Source organism: Homalodisca vitripennis, chromosome 6, assembly GCF_021130785.1.
Source record: "Homalodisca vitripennis isolate AUS2020 chromosome 6, UT_GWSS_2.1, whole genome shotgun sequence".
Lineage (NCBI taxonomy): Eukaryota > Metazoa > Arthropoda > Insecta > Hemiptera > Cicadellidae > Homalodisca > Homalodisca vitripennis.
Window position 1 is genome coordinate 65,321,036 of NC_060212.1, and position 20,825 is coordinate 65,341,860.

Genomic DNA, 20,825 nt, shown 5'->3' on the forward strand with positions numbered 1-20,825 from the left:
TCAGAAATTCAATTTGTGAGATTTTATCATTTTTTTCTACATTCCTAGTAATGTAGCTAGCCAAGACATTATTAAAAATCTAAACCAGTACTGAAAGTGATTATATTATATTAGTTAAAATGTATTGAAACCTTACCTTCTGGGGCAAGTTTTACTTTTAAATATATGATTCACCAGCAACAAGGTTCTGCAGGAGAATCAGCTCATTCAACAATAGATTAAAACTTCTCATTATTATTTACAACTATCAAGTGATAAACTTTAACTGCATAATCACAACATTAAAATTGTATAATTTTACAAAGCAGACAACTCTAAACCAAGTTTTACAATTTCTTAATAAATATTTATACATTTTTATATATATATATTTAAATAAAAGTATAAATAAAAGGAACAAGAAAGCGAAAAAGATCTAGAGTGATGTCGCGCTCAATAGCTGGCCTCGTGACCGGCCAAGATGTATAAATCGGCTCCATCGTCGTTAGTCAGGGTCCCACCGAGCTTGATGAGAGGATGCGACTCCAGCATCACAACCCTGAAACATCAATGAGTTAGCCAGGGACTTACAGTTAGTCTGGAACTAACAGTTCTAGAGTGATGTCGCGCTCAATAGCTGGCCTCGTGACCGGCCAAGATGTATAAGTCGGCTCCATCGTCGTTAGTCAGGGTCCCACCGAGCTTGATGAGAGGATGCGACTCCAGCATCACAACCCTGAAACATCAATGAGTTAGCCAGGGACTTACAGTTAGTCTGGAACTAACAGTTCTAGAGTGATGTCGCGCTCAATAGCTGGCCTCGTGACCGGCCAAGATGTATAAGTCGGCTCCATCGTCGTTAGTCAGGGTCCCACCGAGCTTGATGAGAGGATGCGACTCCAGCATCACAACCCTGAAACATCAATGAGTTAGCCAGGGACTTACAGTTAGTCTGGAACTAACAGTTCTAGAGTGATGTCGCGCTCAATAGCTGGCCTCGTGACCGGCCAAGATGTATAAATCGGCTCCATCGTCGTTAGTCAGGGTCCCACCGAGCTTGATGAGAGGATGCGACTCCAGCATCACAACCCTGAAACATCAATGAGTTAGCCAGGGACTTACAGTTAGTCTGGAACTAACAGTTCTAGAGTGATGTCGCGCTCAATAGCTGGCCTCGTGACCGGCCAAGATGTATAAGTCGGCTCCATCGTCGTTAGTCAGGGTCCCACCGAGCTTGATGAGAGGATGCGACTCCAGCATCACAACCCTGAAACATCAATGAGTTAGCCAGGGACTTACAGTTAGTCTGGAACTAACAGTTCTAGAGTGATGTCGCGCTCAATAGCTGGCCTCGTGACCGGCCAAGATGTATAAGTCGGCTCCATCGTCGTTAGTCAGGGTCCCACCGAGCTTGATGAGAGGATGCGACTCAAGCATCACAACCCTGAAACATCAATGAGTTAGCCAGGGACTTACAGTTAGTCTGGAACTAACAGTTAGTCTGTGTATAACAGTGAACTTGCACTTATCGCACTTCTAAAATCCAAAATTTTGTTTTATATAACACAGTACAGTGAACACATAAAGCAATTACGAAAGTCAAATGATTTGAGTCTCATTTACCTACACTGTACTTGGATAATACTGTACTGCTAATGTGTCTTGTTACGATAGAATTCTACAAATTTTCAATAATACAGTACATTAGAATATGGAAGGCAAAAATATTTAGGAGGAGAATCTCTGTACTTCTGTTTCATTAACCCTTTGAACCCGAGGTGACGAAATATTATCGCCGAGAAAATATGCGAAGATCCCCGCGGTGACGATGTGTCATCACCAATGAAGATGCGAGAATCCCCAGGCGACGTAATATCGTCGCCATGGTATATGCGTTTAATACATATTTATTTGAAACCATAAAATACTTATTTTACGAGTATTAATACATATTTATGAGTATTTTAGTAAAATACTAATTTTTTGTTAGTAATATAGTGTATTTAAAATAACATCTACGCTCAAAAAAATATATTACTCTTTGTTGCTACAGCTGTATTTGTTTACAAAGCAGTCTAATGTTACGTATATTGTCTTTGTACGTGTGAATTGAGTTAAATGTTGTAATTGAGGACTGTTTTTAGTCACTTTTTCTTTAGTTTTAATCTTATAGTAATAATCAGTTCTGTGAACAATGAGTGACAACATTATAAATCACCCGAGTGAATTGGACAGACAACTGGATGTTGACCTATCAGATGACGATTGGTCTGACGTCTCATCAATTTTCAGTGATGACACTGATGTTGATCCTACCTATAGGCCAACTATCTCGGACTCAGATGACGAAAAAATGCGATTTAGTCAGCTATCTACTTCTCCCGGTAACGCCGCCGCTAGGCCTACTCCGGACAATGACCAAACGGCCTCAGTGAGATCGCGGTTGCAAAATCTTTTATCTTTAGAGATATCAATATAATTGTTTTGGTATATACATAAAACTAAATTTAGAAAAATAAAATGTGGGTGCCCATGGTACAAATTTTTCTTATTTTTGAATTAAAAAATCTTAAAATATATTTTTTACCTAAAAATCTATAAACATATATTTTAAAGTTATTTTAATGTTGTTAAACAATTTTTTATACTTAAGACTAAAAATTTTCTGTTTATACAATTTCATTCTGTACATTTTGGTGTGTAATACAAGACAATACCATAAAAAATAGCAAAAATATTAATCCGGGGATTCTTTGTAGTTCTTAGGTCAAATGGTTTTGGTACGTTTTTCCCACTATCAATATTTTGGTCTGGGGTTCAAAGGGTTAAAAATATTTTGGTTGCACCACACTCATCGTTCTCATCATGGTAGTAAATAATGTAGTTTAGATTTTCAAAAATCCTATACCTCTACAAACAAATTAAAATCCTAATACATGTAAAGAAAGTAATATTTTTGAGTAGGATATAACATACTAATACTCTTTTTGAAAAGAACCATTGGCCATTGGTGGTGGTTCGGAAGTCACCTTTAAGCCGTTGGTCCCCAGGTTAAGTGTTAGAGAGAGCTTCTTAGCCATAACTTCGCCTGGTAAAATAAGACATCTTTACTTTACTTTTTGTTTATTTCATTACATATAGATAATTGAATGTTCTACGCCGACGTAAAATGTATTTTAATGTTCTAGAGTAAAATAAAATAACACTGAAGCTTCTATAACTTAGCCACAACATAGCTGATTAGTTATAGAATTTTTAAACACAGCTCTAACGTTTACCAGCAAGTTTTTGTTGGTGAAGAGGTCTGCAAATCTAAATAAAATTATTATTGCACCACAAACCTCGACACATAGCAGATATACTGCCATGTTATGGGATTTTCTCAAAATTCATACCTACTCTTGGACTAAAAAACTGGAAGGCAAGCACACATCGTCATTAACTCTCCAGGCAAATTTACAATACAAACTACTAGCTGTTAAGAGCTTACTAAGTAATTTGATGACTACTTACCATTCCAGCTACTGGATTAGTCAAACTCAGTTTTCATATCGTGACTTAAGAGGTGGAGTTTAACACTTTTTACTTTTGTGTATTGTTATTTGTACCTTTAATGAAGTCAATTTAATGGTGTTAAAGAAACTCACTTGTCTGAGCCCAGGAGCCTATAACTTCTACTCTTGTCCAAGATCTCTTGCGTGACTTCCCCGTTCTTTAGACTTCTGCCCTGCACGCCATGCTTGTGGAACGCAAGCACACTATCGGGCAAGCAAACTGTAACAAAACAACATTGCACATGTTATTTGTAACACAACATTGTACATGTTACAGGCTTTGTTTCACTGATTAAGTTCAGCCAAGTCTTTAAAGGTAAGAAATGTTTATAAATAAAATGTAAGAGTACATCACATCACGTGTCGCATAACAAGTTTCACTGAGGCTGCATGCAAAATTTAAAGATTATCACTGAATTCATTAGGCTATGTAACATGTTACAATAGGCTTCGTCAAAATAATAATTGATTAGCTTGATTCAAGTGATATCGTATGAATATAGACAAGTTTTCAGTCATATAATAAATACTTAAATCTACTCAGATAAATAAAACATCAAGAACACTCAGAGACATGGAATTAAAAATAAATATAATAAATTATGGGGTATCTTTATTTTTTTATTTACAACATATCACATTTTATATACTCCTTAACACTGTACAATTCCTTAAGCTTTAAAGTTAAAAAATCTAACAAAAAGAGGAAGCTTATTAAATAGTTTTAATTGTTGGTATTTATGGCTTTTAGAATATTTATATAGCCTTATATTAGGAGTTCTTACATTATCTTTTGATCTGGTATCATACTCATGGAGTGTACGTTGTGTTTCAAATATATCTACATTTTCTTTTACATTTATTAGGTTATAGAAAATGTCATAAGATTGTACTCAGTTTGTTTACAAATTTATTTATAATCTGGCAACACTATCACCAGCCTGTATCTTGACCTAAGCAAGGCTTTTGACTGCCTGGGACATGATCTTATTCTAGCTAAACTTCAAAATTTAGGAATCCAACGAACAGCACTAAAATGGTTTGCAAGTTATCTAAAAGGTTGAAGCCAAATGGTAGAACTAAAACACACAACAAGAGGATTTACAAGTACTGTCAGATCTGAATTGGTACCGACTAACAGAGGAGTTCCCCAGTGCTCTGTCCTAGGGCCAATTCTGTTTGTGCTGTTTATCAATGATTTCCAGAACATCTAGAGGAATAAAGTAAGATGGTCATGTATGCGGATGACACTGTGCTGCTTACTGCAAACAGAAACGTAGATCAACTAGAAGTGAACACTTTTATTACCTTCAATATGACACAAGACTACTGTATGAAAAATGACTTAGTTCTCAATGAAAGTAAGACCAAGCAAATGTCATTTGGGAATAAAAATTCTACAGTATCTGAAATGCCTAACCTGACAGCAGCTGACAAAATCAAACATCTAGATGTCATACTTGATGAAAATTTATCCTGGAATAATCAAGTGGACAATCTTTGCCTAAAACTCGGGTCAGCTCTCTATGCCATAAAACGAATCAAGGGAACTAGTACCCCTGAGGCAACAAGGACTGCATACTATGCATTGTTTGAAAGCCATTTACGCTATGGTATTACTGTCTGGGGTGGATCCACTATGGGCAATCTCAACCGCGTCCTGGGTATGCAGAAAAGGGCAATCAGAGTAATAGCAGGCTTAAGTCCAAGACAAAGCTGTAGAGATGTTTTCAAGAAACTGAACTGAATATCCTGACGGTCACTTCCATCTACATCCTAGATACTGTCCTTTACTGTGTGACCAAAGAGCCCCCTAAACAAAGTGACGTGCATGAATACAACACCAGATATGCATGAAACTATGTACTGCCAGGTCACAGAACAGCCATGTATGAAAGGAAACCATTGTATGCAGGAGTGAAGATGCTAAACAAGATACCAGACCACTTGAAAGCTGGAGGCCCTGTGCTGATGAAGAGGAAGCTACAGAGATGGCTGCTAGACAAGGCTTTCTACACCCTAAATGAATTCTTTACTTGGGGAGACCCCAAATAACACTGAAGAAGCTTTTTCATTTCACTTTGTACCTATTACACTAATTTGACTTAAATTTGATGCTGTAACATTTCTTGAAGAAATTGTAATAAAGGATATTGTCTATTGTCCATTTATTGTGCGATTTTCTCATTGCCATCATGATTAGCCATTAAGGCCAAATTAAAAATATTCGTGTAGCCAAATCTCATGAAGTGACATGCACTATCATTGAACTCGATGTTGCTTGTATAGAAATGAAGCTTCAGGCAAAATGTTATGTAAAATCAATTCTAGGTCAGTTTGTTCTCGAGATATCATGCAGACAAACAGACACACCAGAAATGAAATTTTTCCAGTTCCTAAAGTGACAGGCTTCACTAATAGCCAAAAAATAAAATACAAAGGTGATAATTATATTTTGTAAATCAAAGTTTTTACACTGACCTATTGATTCTACAGGAAAGTCAAATTGAAGTTCAGATATTTGTTTACGATTAGTCTTCAGTCTTCCTTGCAGGGTAACTATCCTTACAACACCTGCAACAACAAAAGAAGAAACAGTAGAAAAAAATTAACATTGTTAATAATCCACTTATAAAGATAAAAACTATTAAACACTTTAAATGATTATAATGGAGCCTGTAGGGTAACCATCTACCTTCTAATACCTGCAATTTTAATGATATTTTTGCTTACATTGCAACCAACCTCAAATGGAAAGTAGAGTGATAGAGGGAAAATAGGATAAAATAAATAGTAATGTGTCAGTTCTATCAAGTTGGTCCTCAGTTCTATCGGTCTTATAAAATGAAAACACATAGAATCAATCAAAGAATATTGGTTCTTTCTTCATAGCTCTGAGTAAAATATTGGTGCTGAGAACTCAACTTCACACATTAAACAAATTCTAATTAAATAAAGAGAAATATTATTAAATATAAAAGTAAAGGCAATTTGTACTGTAACTAAGAGGGCTATCCAGAAAGTAGATTACGTTTCGCTCTGTAGTCACTAGGCGTGGGACTATCGCAGCCATTTTGATGTTAGGGCATTTCTCCTTTTAGTGGTTATCCAGCCATGCTATTGAGAGTTTACTATCGCTTCTTGTTGTTTTACAATAGCAGTTTTAAATGTGTGATGCAATTGAAAATCCGAGAGTTGAGAAGTGCGGTCGGTAATACGATTTTTGTTCACTAAGCACAAGAAACCAATTGAGATTTATTGCCAACTCTGTGAAGTTTATGGGAATGATGTGATTACTGAAGGTGGTGCATTAGGTTTAAAAAAAAATGGCTGAACTAATGTGCATAATGACGAACAAAGTGGATGGCCAAACTTTGCAAATGATTGTCTCTAAAGTCGATGAGAGATTAAAGAAAACTGCCAATTCACAGTAACAGAACTTTCACTTAGTTACAAAATTGTTACGCAAAAGTTTGCTTACTGTAAATTTTATGCAAGTTGGATATCAAGAAACTTAAAACAAATCCATAAAAATCAGTATATGGCTGCTGCTTCATTGACATTTTTTTTTACACTTACGAAGAAGATAGATGGTGACTCGCTGCTCGATCGAATCATTACAGGAGTCAGGACAGGGTAAAACACGTGAATTTCAAAACCAAATTACAGTCTATGAACTTGGGGTGCACACAATCCTTCAAAAAACCAAGGAAATGCATGCAAAAATTGTCGGCACGGAATATAATAGCAACTGTTTTTGGGGCAGGAAAGGAGTTCTTCTTGTTGATTTCTTAGAACGTGGCGCAATCATAAATTCAGTGAGGTATTGTGAAACCTTGCAAAACTTAAGAAGAACAATACCAAAACAAGCGCAGAGGAAAGTTAAGTTAAAAAATCTTATTTTTGCACGTAACGCCCGACCACACACAGCACTCGAGAAGTTCTGAATACTTTTAAGTGAGAGGTGTTTCCACATTCGCCTTACAGTCCGGACCTTGCACCCAGCTCAAATAATGCCACCCAGATATTTTTAGTGGCCCAAAATTAACAAACTCCCACCGAAACCATAGTGGTACACCATACTCTTCCATCCATTAAACAACTGCTTCCGTCTCAGTACTTAGCTAACACTGCATAAACCCTGCAGCCAGCAATGTGCATCCTGCTACCTTGATATTTTTTTAAAAGCAATGAGCTCTGTACCAGATCTGAAAAATATTTGCAGCAAAATATCTGACATTTAATTCTCCAGCACTTAGTTTTATTACATTTGCAATATTCAAAATATTGAAAGAAACATTTACTTACTAGAATAACAAACTAAGATGGCATCTTTTTCAAGCTGTGTCACATTGATAATTTGTAGATTTTCTCTCCTGGGTACAACAGTGGCTGAAACACAAAATTAAATATTAATTTTTGTTAGAATAATTTTAGTAAAACTATACCCTTCATTTTCTAAACAACGCAATTACTTAGTGACAAACATCATTTTATAACTAAAACGCTTTTCTCATTTAACTTTGATTAGAATTTCTTATGTCAGGCAGTGAAAATAGAACAGCAAAGCATACAAAAAATAAACAATTACATTGAAACATGAATATCTTCATGACATGAACGAATCAACAAAATTTCTTCTTCCACAATCTCACCTTGACCATCCATGTCCTCCAGCTCATCGCTGTGGAACCAGCTGGCACCAGAGTTCATGTTGATTAGGTCCAGTTTGAGCCGGTTCTTGTCGTAGGCCTGCTTCACGCTCACGCACACCATGGGGTACTCAAGTTCTGGTGTAATCACCATCTCAAACACACTGGGCGGCTGCGCTATGCTGCACTCTATGTGCTGCAAAACCCCCATACACAAATAATACAAGATACAAGGCAAAGAAAATATCAATGTTGTAAGATTAACACTACAGACCTGACCTTCGTTCAATATAAAGCTTCTTAATCTATCTAGATTCAACATCAAACTTTTCAATTTTTTTAGGAAGCAGGGTTGAAATGAAAAAAAAATTATTAAAACATTTGGACATACTAACCAGTATGATAAAATTAAGTCATTGTTACTTTGAAGAAGTAAAACATTAATTAAAAAAAAATGATTCTGCTCTACCTTCAAACTGCAGACAACAAAACATATAACACATCAGAAACAGTTCATCATTGGTACTGACCTTGAGGAGCATGAACTTGTTGAGTGGATCATACCACTGCATGAGAAAGATGCCAGTCAGCATGGCACCACACAGGTACTTGTAGCCATTGTAGGGATTGCGGCCTACACAGCAGCGGGAACAACCCTTGGTGTCTGGCACCTTGGTGGTCAGGGCGAACTTACGTGGCACCAACCGCTCCGGTATCCGGTTCATGTGCATTGTGAACCTATGGCTTTGCTTGCTCTGGAGGGCCAACAGATCATGTCTGTACAGTTGCGGTGTCTTTCCTGCAGGGGAAACTAAATATGAAATAATAAATACATTATGGAGCAAGATGCATCAAAGATATATTTTTGCTGGATATAATTTAAGATATTTTGACACTGAACAGAAATTTTTCGGCTGAACATATCCATAAATTTTGGATTAATGAATAACTTTGACTGTAGAGTGTGCTATTTTAGAAGCACTTCAACATTTATACTTTCTTATATTTCCTTTTGTATCAGTTTAATTGAGCACAAATGATTTGTAAGTTTTCATGTAATTAAAAAGAGAAAGGTTTGTAAACGCAGTCACAAGTGATTTTTCAACAACAAAGGTTATGGAATACTGAATCCTAACAAATATAAGCAACAAAACTTATGAGTTTAATTTGTATCACATTCTTTTTAAATGTTTAAAAATAACCAGGCAAAAAGCATGCTACTGTAATTTAGTAGCAACAAAAGAAACTACAGCAAATGTTTTGAAAAAAAATCTGTTAGTTTTTATCATCAATCCTATTAAAAAAAAACCGTGTCTCCATAAAGTGAACATTTTAGGAAAATTGAAGAAAATGTTTCTTGATATATAATTATATTGTGACATCTTCAATAATGGTTTATAATTCGTGTATATCTTCATAATAGAATTTCACAGAGTATAACAGAGCAATAAGTATAAGAACAAGATATGTGCTTATTGGTTGTGTTATTGGCAACATGAGTTCAGACAAACAATACTTCCAAAACATTCCTGTGAACACTGGTATAACACACTACAAATACATTGGGTATGAAGCCATGAATATTTTTAACCATGAGGTCATTTAACGTTATCACATAGTTCAAGACTCAATTCTCAACTAGAATATACCTTAAAATTTAAATAGGTGTAAAATATGAACACCATATACTGTAGAAATAAAAAAACTCAAATGACTCCACAAGGAACATGAGTCTGAATAGATGAGATCTCACACCTGATAGTGACATGAGAACATCCTTGATGACGTAGAGCCAGATGGTGCGGCGAGGGTAGAGCTGGTCAATGGCCGTCTCGTGCAGCTCGTTCAGGTTGAGGTTATAGATGCCCTCCTCGGCCCCAATCAGGATGTGCTGGTCCCTGGTGTCCGGGTGTATCCAACTGGCCGTGCAGTGGATCCTCAGAGGACACCCGTTAAACACCTACAGGACAACAGGTGTTTCATGCGTACTCTGATGTAAAGCATTCTTCTATACAGACTAAGCTCAATAACAAAAACAGTTGGGTGTATCGTGTGATTATACAATATCCCAATAGTACCATGCCAGCTGGAAAACTTAACGTAACAACCTCTCCTAGGATATTCTACAGTAGGCTTATACATTTCTAATCACAGAGATGAACTGAAGTGCTCATATGTTTGTTCCTGTCTCAATACTGACTTGAAAATGTGACAAACATATTTAAAGAATAAACTTGTTATATTTATGGAAACCCTTTTGGAGAAACTAACAATTAAACAGAACATAGTTCATGGGTGAAAAAATTCGGCTTTTGTGCTAAATTTAGGAAGGGAGGATAAAATTTTTATAAATTAGACCAAATAAAGGTTGCCATATATATATAAATATGGCAACAAATATGGCAAGTATATATATATATATATATATATATATATATATATATATACTTTTCACAAATCCTATATTTAGTTGTATATTACAATTTCATTCCATCTGTTACATATTTGGCTGTATTTACTTTTAAAACTTACTGAAAGATGGATTTCCTTAAAAAAAAATCTTAACAGGTTAATTTCCTCTTCTAGTGTAAGGCAGAACATAAATGGCTTCACTGCCAGAATCACTTACCATTAATCTGGAACAATCAATTACTCTTGTATAGCTAATTTTAACAAGTGAAATTACCTTGGAGAAGCACGCCCCCATGTGGACCTTGGGGGTGGGAGGTAGACCATTGCTCACCGGGCGGGGTGGGGTGTGGCGCTTCCTCTCCCTCCGTCGGGGCGGAACAGGTGGCGTGTCTGACAGTAGATCCGGTTCAGGACCATCCCCTGTAGGAGATCATTGATTACAGTACCAGAAAAATGACAAATACAATACTTCTGTATAATTTTCTCATTATTGCTCCTCAAATTCTATGTAACAGAAGTCATAAACTACTAAGAATAGAAGGAAATAATCTTAGGAAATTGTAAAACACAACAAAGTTGGTGGCTTTTCGAAAAGCCTAATAGCAGAAATTAAGTCTGAGACTACAATATTTACCGATACATTTTACCTTTGAACAATATTTAACTAATTTTTTAAACACCTGCAAATCCCCACATTATCACCCTGCTTTTAAAACTGCTTAACGGACCCCACAGACACTACAATGGAATTTTACAGCAACATTATTGAGAGAGAAATTATCCGAGTTGATTCATGACCTGATGCATCGACAGGCTGCTGGCTGGGATGAAATTTCACCTACCCTTTTCTTAAGACTATCACTAAAATCTTATTTGCTCCACTAACTTGTTTAATAAATGCTTCCTTAGATAAAGAGCTCTTAGCTTACTTGTTCAAATACTTTAATATAACTACTAATTTTAAAACAACTGATTGATGATGGGACATCATGAACTACAGACTGATTACCATCTTTCCAGCTACATACAAATTGTATGAGAAGGAAGTTGTCGCAAAACTAAACCAGTTCTTTCAAACTAATAATGCTATTAACCCGAATCAGTTTCGATTGAGAGAAGACAGAAGATTTAAACGAATTGATTTACAAATGTCCCTACGAAACTACAATTTCTGTACTCTCTTTGTTATATCACTGATTGATACAGTTTTCACAAGTATTGTTGTTTTTAGTTGTTATTAATATTTTTTTATAATCATAAAAACAGTAATAGCATTTTACCATTGCATGATAATTTATAAAATATGTATAAAAACACAATAAATTAAAAAAGCCATCCACTAAAAAATCCTACATTTTTCAGCATTAAATTCAACTGCAATAAATTCTATAACTTTCCTGTCATAATTAACTACACCAGGATACATAACTTATTTGGCTTTGATTCTATCCAGTAAAGTACAACGCCACTCTGGCAAAGTAGTTGACTAGACTGATAAGACTGTATATCAACACTAAATAAGTTAATCGTTACATTACCATTGCCATTAGTGGTAACAGTCTCCTTGTCGTTGTTTCCGCCGCTGTCACTGAGGGATCGTTGCCGCTGTCCATTAAGACTCAAGCTGGCAGCCAATCCAAGGATCTCATCGACCGAACTGTGCCTCCTTGGAGAGCCATCAGGTCCTACACAACATAGCCATCTCATACTTTATGAGATTCTCCTTGTCACCTTATTGAGTATAAACTATAGACTAACTAAAACTATCTTTAAAACTTCTTGTATTACATGACATCTCTCACTATAGATTTCCCTAGAACCTTTGAAAATAAGTTTTGCGCTGAAAGTATTGGTCATTTTGCCCATTACACCACAGACGAATATTCTCACAAGTACGACCTCTGCTTGGGAAACTAGAGCACAGGTCTAATGGTGAACACCAGCTCCCTGAATGACCTTAAATCTGTAAATACTATATACTGCATCTGCACAAGTGGAGCCAGATGCCCCAGTTCCATGGCAGCTCTTGTATGGGTTGTCTCCCTTTCACTAGTACGTGAAGAGTGTAGCAGCCCTAAGTGCAATAATACAGTTTCAAGAGATTAACCTAAGGAAGCGAAGTTACTTAGCTGGCATATGCATTATCAATAACCAGAACAATTCGCACACACTTATATCTTGCTGAGACACTAAGCCAAAACTTTTTTATTTGATAATTCTTGATAGGCGATCATATCACAACACCAAGTATGGCAAAGAGGTAGTCCTACTTTTGAGATGAGAGCGCAGATCTGGTACACAAATGGATTGAGAAAGGATGGAGTGGTGGGCTGTCAGGAGACCAAAGTTCTAATTCTCAAAGGCACTGGGTTCCTTCCCAACCAATTATCAAAACGAAATGCTTGCACTATGTCTGTGCTTGTGACAACTTTTCAAGGAAATTATTATGGATAAAGATCTACATCCTATTAGTCAGTTAACCTGCACAGAGTTCTCTCTGTAGAAACTTTGTGTCTAAGTTGGTTTGGGACTGTCTACTATTATTTACAGGTCCTGACTCTCCGCAACATTCACTCTAATGTGGGTACCCGGCCTTGAGGTGGTTACAAAGAAAGAGATGACTGATAGGTTGGTGAGAGCTGAAGTTATGTCACGTATCATAGGCTCCAAACATTTTGTGCTTTGGCTAAGTGTCATGTTAAAAGTGCTGTGATAGAAAGAATGGCTACAGAAACTTTATTCTATTGGAATAGCCTCTTGCAAGGAAAATCAAAAGCCTTACTTCTGAAATAAACAAAAGCAGTCATAGACCCCTATCAACTGACGGCGAAGCATTCAAGCATTCTTGAACTCGGAACATCAGATTATTCTTTGTTCTGTTGACTGGACTTTGCTCACTTAATTACTACAGGTATAAGATGGGTATCTCTGAGTTGGACATAAGTTGCTACAGGGTGTTCAAGTAGCACTGTGTTTTACACAGCATTTACTACTACAAAGCAATTGCCCTGACTTGGTGCAATAAGTATGTTTGTCCTTCACATCAAATCGGACCAGTTCTGCCACTTTTGAGTTTTGTGAAATAAAAGACGTTGGTATTCTGTGATTCATAAGCAATCATTCTAAAGCCAATAAAAAATATCTTTAAAATATGCCCCCACCTCTTTTATTTTATAAAAAATTACTGGGATATTTATTTGTTTATTATAATGCAGCAATATGGCAAGAATATCAATTATGAACGTTTTATTTAATATTTAAAACAGAAGTTAAAAATTGCTTATTAGCTGAAAAAATCAAGCAGACTGATATTTAATTATTAGGAAACACAACAGTAGACGGCAGTAGACACATGCGATGGTTATGAGGCGCTCGGCCAGGACCGAATGCCGAGTTACGCGCTGGTTACATGGTCGGCATTCGACATTACACTGTTCACTGTATTTCCACTAGATATCGTTGGTATGTCTCTTACTAAGTGTTTAGATGGCACAAACAAATAAATCATTTCATTTTCATACTGTGCCTAACCTGATTTAATAAAATATATTTTGTGTCCGTTTCGCTGCTGATCAGCTGATAGCTCATCTTGTACACTTTACTACATTTATTTACTACGTAATCTACATATAACTTCCAATTCAAGTTTTCAGCGATGCTTAGTCCTATGAATTTATGAGTATTAACTACTTCACACTTTATCTGACTTAAATTAGCACCAAAAAAGTGTAATGCATTGTGGAAAGCATAATACATAAATTTAACTCTGATAAACTTAGTTAGTTAATTCAGATAAAATATTTGTACTAACTGTAAAGTTAAAGTAATTATGGAGTTTAATTTACTTTTGTGTTTAACTGCAATATCCCTTGGAAATTAGGCTCTCAAGAGGCAATATGTAAATTAAATGATTGGTACTTGTACGCTGCCGTTATCTTGGCTATCTCGCGACCGCGGCGCATGGTGGACAGGGGTTGGAAGCGGTCAGCTGTTTATTGGTTTGGTCGAGGTTCTTGTAGTATTTGTTTCCATATTATTAAACCTTGCACATGTGTAAGGCGCTTCCGGACAGCAGTCTGAGTTTGTGTATTGAATTAAATTGTTTCTAATCCTTCTATCATTACATGACACAAATTTATCTTCGTTATGAAAACTGGAAATATTACTGAGCGCACAGCCAGGTGGTGAGAGTGGACCATGCCACACGGTATGCACTTCACCAGTGTTGACTTGCCTGTGAGGTTGGTGTAATGGTTGTGGTTCCTGTGCAGGTCACAATGATGGCTGGAAGTGGCGGCCGACTCACCCACTGGTAACGTGGCTCTGCAACATTGGCACTTGGTAGAGATCATGTCAACTACAGATGTATGTTGATAGAGTGACACACAGATAGATTGAATGTTTCCCACTATGAATGACTTTACCGTATAGTGTCAAATTACATCAAAACTTGATTTACTTGGTAAAACAAGAATAAATTAACACAACTGGGATGAAATTATACTGGGTGAACCTCTACTACTAATGATTCTGGAAACTAAGACTGGATATGACTACCTGCAGGATAAACTATTTAGAATAAGCTTGTTTGCTTAACCTTCTATATACAAAAGCATACAAAAGTTACTGCAATTCTAATATTGAATTGTTTCTGACTTTTTCTAATATTGAAAAATTATGTACAATGTATTCTTTTAAATTATTTCCACATAAAAAGGCATTAACACTATGATTTTATGTATAATCCAGATTCATATGCTCCTAAAAAAAATTGTTCACAGAAATTTATTTGCTGTGGCAATTTTTTAAGGTTTTCTAAAAATATTAATTTTGACAATTTTACAAAGTATAGTTCAGTAGTGTCTATCTGAGACTACTTTTACTAATATTAAAATTGTAAAAAGTTATTTCCCACGACTGAAAAATTGACAGAGTATAGATAAATGTATAATATGCAAAATTTGTAATTAAAGAATGATTTAAAAATAGTCCGGATATAAAATGTACAGTTAAATATGTTATATAAGTTACAGAAACATTTCAACAATAAACATAATGTTATGAAAAATTCTTCAGTTAAAAAAAAAAAAAAAACTAATTCATAGATAAAAAAAGGATTACTAATATTAATGGTGGTAAAACTGTAAACTTTAATTATTATTAATTCAAGTGAATTAGAATGAAAGCTAATACCATGCAAATACTTTTAAAACCAATTTAAAAGAGCAATACACAAAATTAAATGAAGTCCTTCTTGGTATTTAATCATTAGGATTAAAAATTGTTACTGAATTATAGCAATAAATAACATCTATCAGATGAGATGATACATACTTGCTAATTTAAAATGACTTGAGCGAAGCACAAAATTATAAAGCTACAGTAAAGAAGATATTAAATTCTATAGAAGCTACAATTACATTTGAATGTATATCTGAACAAAAAGTATACATATAACAATAAGATATACAAATTGACCAATTACATTAAATGACACAAAAGCTTATCACACTAATACTTTCAACTAAACCTATAAACATAAATATAGAAAAGCTTGTTGAAAGAAAAAGAATTTAATGAAATGAAACTGAAAAATAAATACAGTGCAAAGTACCCTACAGCTGACCCCCACTAATCCAGATTTGTATACAATGGATTAAACAGTAATCGATGGATTAAAATTTAATACACAAAAATACACAAAACAATAATTCCAACAACCACCAAAGCTGAAAATATTCCCCACATACTTATATACCAAATAAATACAATTACATTTATGCCTTGGAATAGTATGATATTTTAGTGACACAATGAAATGATTCATGTAATAAACAGATGATAAAAAAGGAATGCCCTCCATCTCCTGTATACCTTTAAAGAATTGTAATAAATTAGAGGTATTAATAATAATATAATAGAGGCTAGGTTTCAAAATATCTAGTCTAAAAAATTTTGGAAGTGAAGTGATTTTAATGACAAGTGCTTTCCAAAAACTGACACAATTCTGTAAGTACTATTAATTTTGTCTATGCTCCAATTTCCCAATTTTCCCAAAGTTTTACAAACTATACTGTCAGAAATGAAGAAACAAAATATTTATTTTCCAAAATTCATGTCCTTAATGTATAAAGATTTGTAATTGTACAGACTCTGAAAGTAAGAAAACAAAACCCTTTGATCATATTAATTAGTACTCTTACATGACGCTTCTCTTTTAAAATTTAAAAGATCATTGCCAGAACTCTTTACATATATAAATGTTAGCTGAGACAGCTATCATTAACATAAAAAACTAATTTCTACATGAAATTGTTACACACATCTCAAATAATTGATTAATAAAAAGGCAATGTCCTACTAAGCATTAAAACCCTTCACAAATTGTACAAAAGGTACTGACAGAATTCCAAATTTAACGAAACGTTTTATTTATTATTTTATCTTGACGAGAAGTACCCTTTTTTGTTGTTCAACTTTCTACTTGTATCATTACGGACTTTAGCAGTACACTGGATAAATGAGAGTCAGCTGGTATGTTAACAGAAGAGAAGCGTAAATGGTTAGTCTACTTACTGCTGGGAGTAAGAATCCTCAAGGTGAAACAACGGATGTGCATGAGAACCCCTAGTGTAAGCAGGAAATAGAGGTCAGTACCCACTAGACTACGAACTCTCGAGAGAGCGTTCAAATAGTATCTGACCACACTGATCCATAAGCATACTAAATAGGAACAAATATGATAGATGCAGCAATAGGAGAATGAGATGTAACGCATTAGACAAAATGTGATAGATGTAATGTTCAGCGTATTGTATTTTTGTTAACTTACAAGAATGATCTTACAAATGATATCAGAATTATTAAATTTAGTATTCAAGTCCTTGGGTCCTGCACTTTTATTCTTACGTTTATTTTTATTGAAGTTTACATAGGCATATGAATTTGTGATGATAACAAAGTTTTAACAAAATGACGTGTTACATGGAATCCTGACACACTTTTCTGCTCTAATAAACAATCTAATAAAACTATTATGAATAGTTTGTCTTGTTGAAATTTAAAAATGGATTTTTAAAGTACGTGAAGAATTAGTCATTTTGGAATAAAACATGTTTATTGATGGATGACTGATCATTCCTAATGAAGATCACTTGGCTAAGATTTTGCTGTGACTTTCAAAACTCAAATATAAGATAAGACATTTTATACATGATAGTTAGTTGTCTTATCATGTGTCTAGTTGATAGCGGTTTGCATCACATTGAAGCTTTGGGAGGAGAGGATGATATAATTGGTCATCGACTGGGTAATAGTGACAGTTGAAGAATTATAAAAGTACACATTAAGTCAATGTATATTTACCCTTTGAGTGCCAGGTTTAAACATATTTAATAAAAAAAATGTTATACAACTTTTTTACATACAACATTTGAGAAACAGCCAGTTAATAACCGACATATGCAAATCTAGAAATATCAGGTTTAATGTAAGATAAATTATTTAAGGAATTCATTATTAAGAAAATGAAATTAGAAAAAACTCCAATGTATTATTTCACTTTGGAGTTTTATACGTTCTCAATAGAGTGAAGAACATACTACAGCTTTTTAACATGTGAAAAAATTTACCTAAGCTTGTTAGTTTTGTATAATACAAAAAGTTAATGATGTAGACAACACAAAACACTACAAAATACAATATTTAGCGATACGTTTAAATGTCTAGCTCATTGTGAAACAACATAATATTGCAATGACTTGCAAACATCCCCCAACAAATACACACTATTTACAAAACATAGCCATAAATGATAATGATGATGATAAATTGACGACATTTTTGTACAGACAATAAATAAAAATTGAGCCCATGTCAATCAGTGCAGTGTGCAAATGATACAACACTGCTAAATTGTAGTAGACATTAAATTTAGATGAAATGATTAAGGAGGAAGAACAATTATTACAGTCTTGATTTGAAGCCAATTTTTAATCATTTATATAAAAATAAAACTGAAAGAATAATATGGTTCTAAAATCATTAAATTTATGTTAAACAGATTAAGTTATTAGGATTAAACTGAAATTGTAAACTAATGTAAAAAAATATCAAGAGTTATTTATCAAAGTACACAGTACGCAAGTGCGGAACACCAAGTACAACGGCAGAATTTAAAAATTGTACTATTACAACTTGTGTAATTAGTTGTTTAATTAAATATATTTTGTTATGTTATATTATACGAGGTCTGTCCAATAAATACGTGAACTGAGGCAATAAAAATTTTATTTTGCAAAATTTAGTCTACATCGATTTTGTCGCCTTCAAAGGACTCTCCATTCGTTACTATGCACTTACTTTATCGTCTTTTACACTAAAGCATCCGTGGAAGTCCTCAGCAGTTAGGCTTTTGAGCTTTCTTGTAAGTTTTTGCTTTATTGTGTCCAAATCTTCCCAGCGATGTCCCCTCGTCACATTTATACATTTTGAGAATAGAAAAAAGTAACAGTGTTTGAAGTTTATTTTTGATGATGGAAGGATAGTGAAGGAAACAGGATTTTTCCGGACATTACTGATTTTATTGTTTCATTGAACGATGGCAAATGTACGGAAAAATCCTGTTTCCTTCAAATATCAGTGGGCGAGATTTAGCGAATAAGGAAGATGATCAAGGATGGTGATTGAATTTTTTGTCAGAAACTGGCAAACAATGCTCAATGTGCACATTATCAATTGTTCACATTGTCATGGTGAAGGATCCATCCATTGCCTTGAGTCGAATTAGGTAGCACACAACACATGCGATCTCTAAAATGCTTGAGAACTGTGAGGTAGAACTCAGAATTTAGTGTTCTTCCTTCAAGAAGAAATATAATTTTTTATTCACCTTCGATATTAAAAAAAAACCAAGAGTATGACACCAATTCTCAATCAGTGATTCTGGATTTTTTGTTTTGAGATTCATCTTTTGCTTTTCCACTCCTTGTTTCACAATTTTAGTTCAATGTAATATATTTATAAAACCACGACCATTCAACCAAATAAATTTGGTGTATACATTACTCTATGGATTCTATTGAGAAATCCAACATAGTTTTCAAGTAAATTTTTCCAGTCGCTGACACATTAAAATCTTTTTAACTTTTGATCAGGTGTCAGCAGCTTGGGCATGATTTTTGCATACACTTTTTTTAACCCAAACGTTTCATTAAAATAGTGAGCACTGTTGGTTTTCCTAGATTCAGTTCATCAGCTAACATTCGGACAGTTTTTTGATGATCGGTAAGGACAAGGGACCGCCAACGAATTAAGCTACAAGAACGTGCGCTGCCCATAAGGTACATGCTGCGTTTTCTGGTTGCATACAGCTGTGCGTTATGAGTGTTTCCATGTGGCTCGCAGGCACTCTAAGTGGGCAAGAACTCCCTGAGTTGTGTAATGATCAATGGAACGATACGGCATCCCACCTTTTCAAGCTAAAACACGAATCATCGTTTATCGTGGATTTTGCACTATTGGCTACTCTTCATGTTCAGTACATATAGACATCATCTAAGAGTAACTCAACTAGTTTTTTAAAAATATTTTATTTTTAGTTTTATTATTTTGTTATTTTGTGACATATGAAGAGTTAATGAGCTATTCAAAATTGTAAAATATTATTATTTGCTCAAATTATCTGAAATAAATGCGACCACTTTTGAACTGATATTGAGAGTTTGTAACCATTTTATAGAAAGTGTTTTCAAGGGGCATTTAACTAATGACAAATTCACTGGAAGCAAAAGTTATTGTTTTATGAAAATCGGTATCTAACTATTTGGTTAAATAATATCTCATCACACTGTAAAACACAAAACAGTAACATTTGTAATAATAAATCAATCGTAGAGTATAACAATATTAGTAAGTCTACAAGGTGTTTTACAGTGCTGTTAGATCATTACTATAATGCCTTGCCCACTAACAGCACCTGTAGACTCCAGACACAACCCCGGATTCCAGCTCAGTTCTGCGGTTTAAAGCACATTCTAGTACTATAATTCGTTGGGAACCGCACATGATTAACATTATCGTTAACACAAGTTGTTGAAGGTCGTCCCGGCCATGCATCAAACATGGCATCTTGTCAGCCATCTTTAAAATGTTTCATATACTTGAAAACAGATGTTTTCTTCTGATCATTATCACCGTAAACAGCTGTCCACATTTCAGTAATTTCTTG

The 20,825-nt window shown here is 34.7% G+C and overlaps 1 protein-coding gene across 10 annotated transcripts in view; it reads right to left on the reverse strand.

Annotated features, from left to right (window-relative positions):
- Positions 1-214: 214 nt before the first annotated feature.
- Positions 215-20,825, reverse strand: part of LOC124364407 (mitogen-activated protein kinase kinase kinase kinase 5) — an 81,291-nt gene continuing 60,680 nt past the window's right edge. For 4 of the 10 annotated variants that reach the window (XM_046819853.1, XM_046819856.1, XM_046819860.1 and 1 more), the window contains 11 exons: positions 17,174-17,224; positions 14,832-14,920; positions 12,136-12,282; positions 10,872-11,017; positions 9,941-10,145; positions 8,716-8,984; positions 8,189-8,381; positions 7,842-7,925; positions 6,015-6,107; positions 3,627-3,753; positions 1,275-1,423 (listed from right to left, as the gene is read on the reverse strand). In XM_046819853.1, the coding sequence (XP_046675809.1) occupies positions 1,318-1,423; positions 3,627-3,753; positions 6,015-6,107; positions 7,842-7,925; positions 8,189-8,381; positions 8,716-8,984; positions 9,941-10,145; positions 10,872-11,017; positions 12,136-12,282; positions 14,832-14,920; positions 17,174-17,224 (1,510 nt within the window). In that variant the 3' untranslated portion in view covers positions 1,275-1,317. Of the gene's footprint in view, positions 1,070-1,098; positions 1,247-1,274; positions 1,424-3,626; positions 3,754-6,014; positions 6,108-7,841; positions 7,926-8,188; positions 8,382-8,715; positions 8,985-9,940; positions 10,146-10,871; positions 11,018-12,135; positions 12,283-14,831; positions 14,921-17,173; positions 17,225-20,825 lie in introns of those variants that run through there. The other 6 variants (XM_046819861.1, XM_046819858.1, XM_046819857.1 and 3 more) reach the window with 3 other exon arrangements.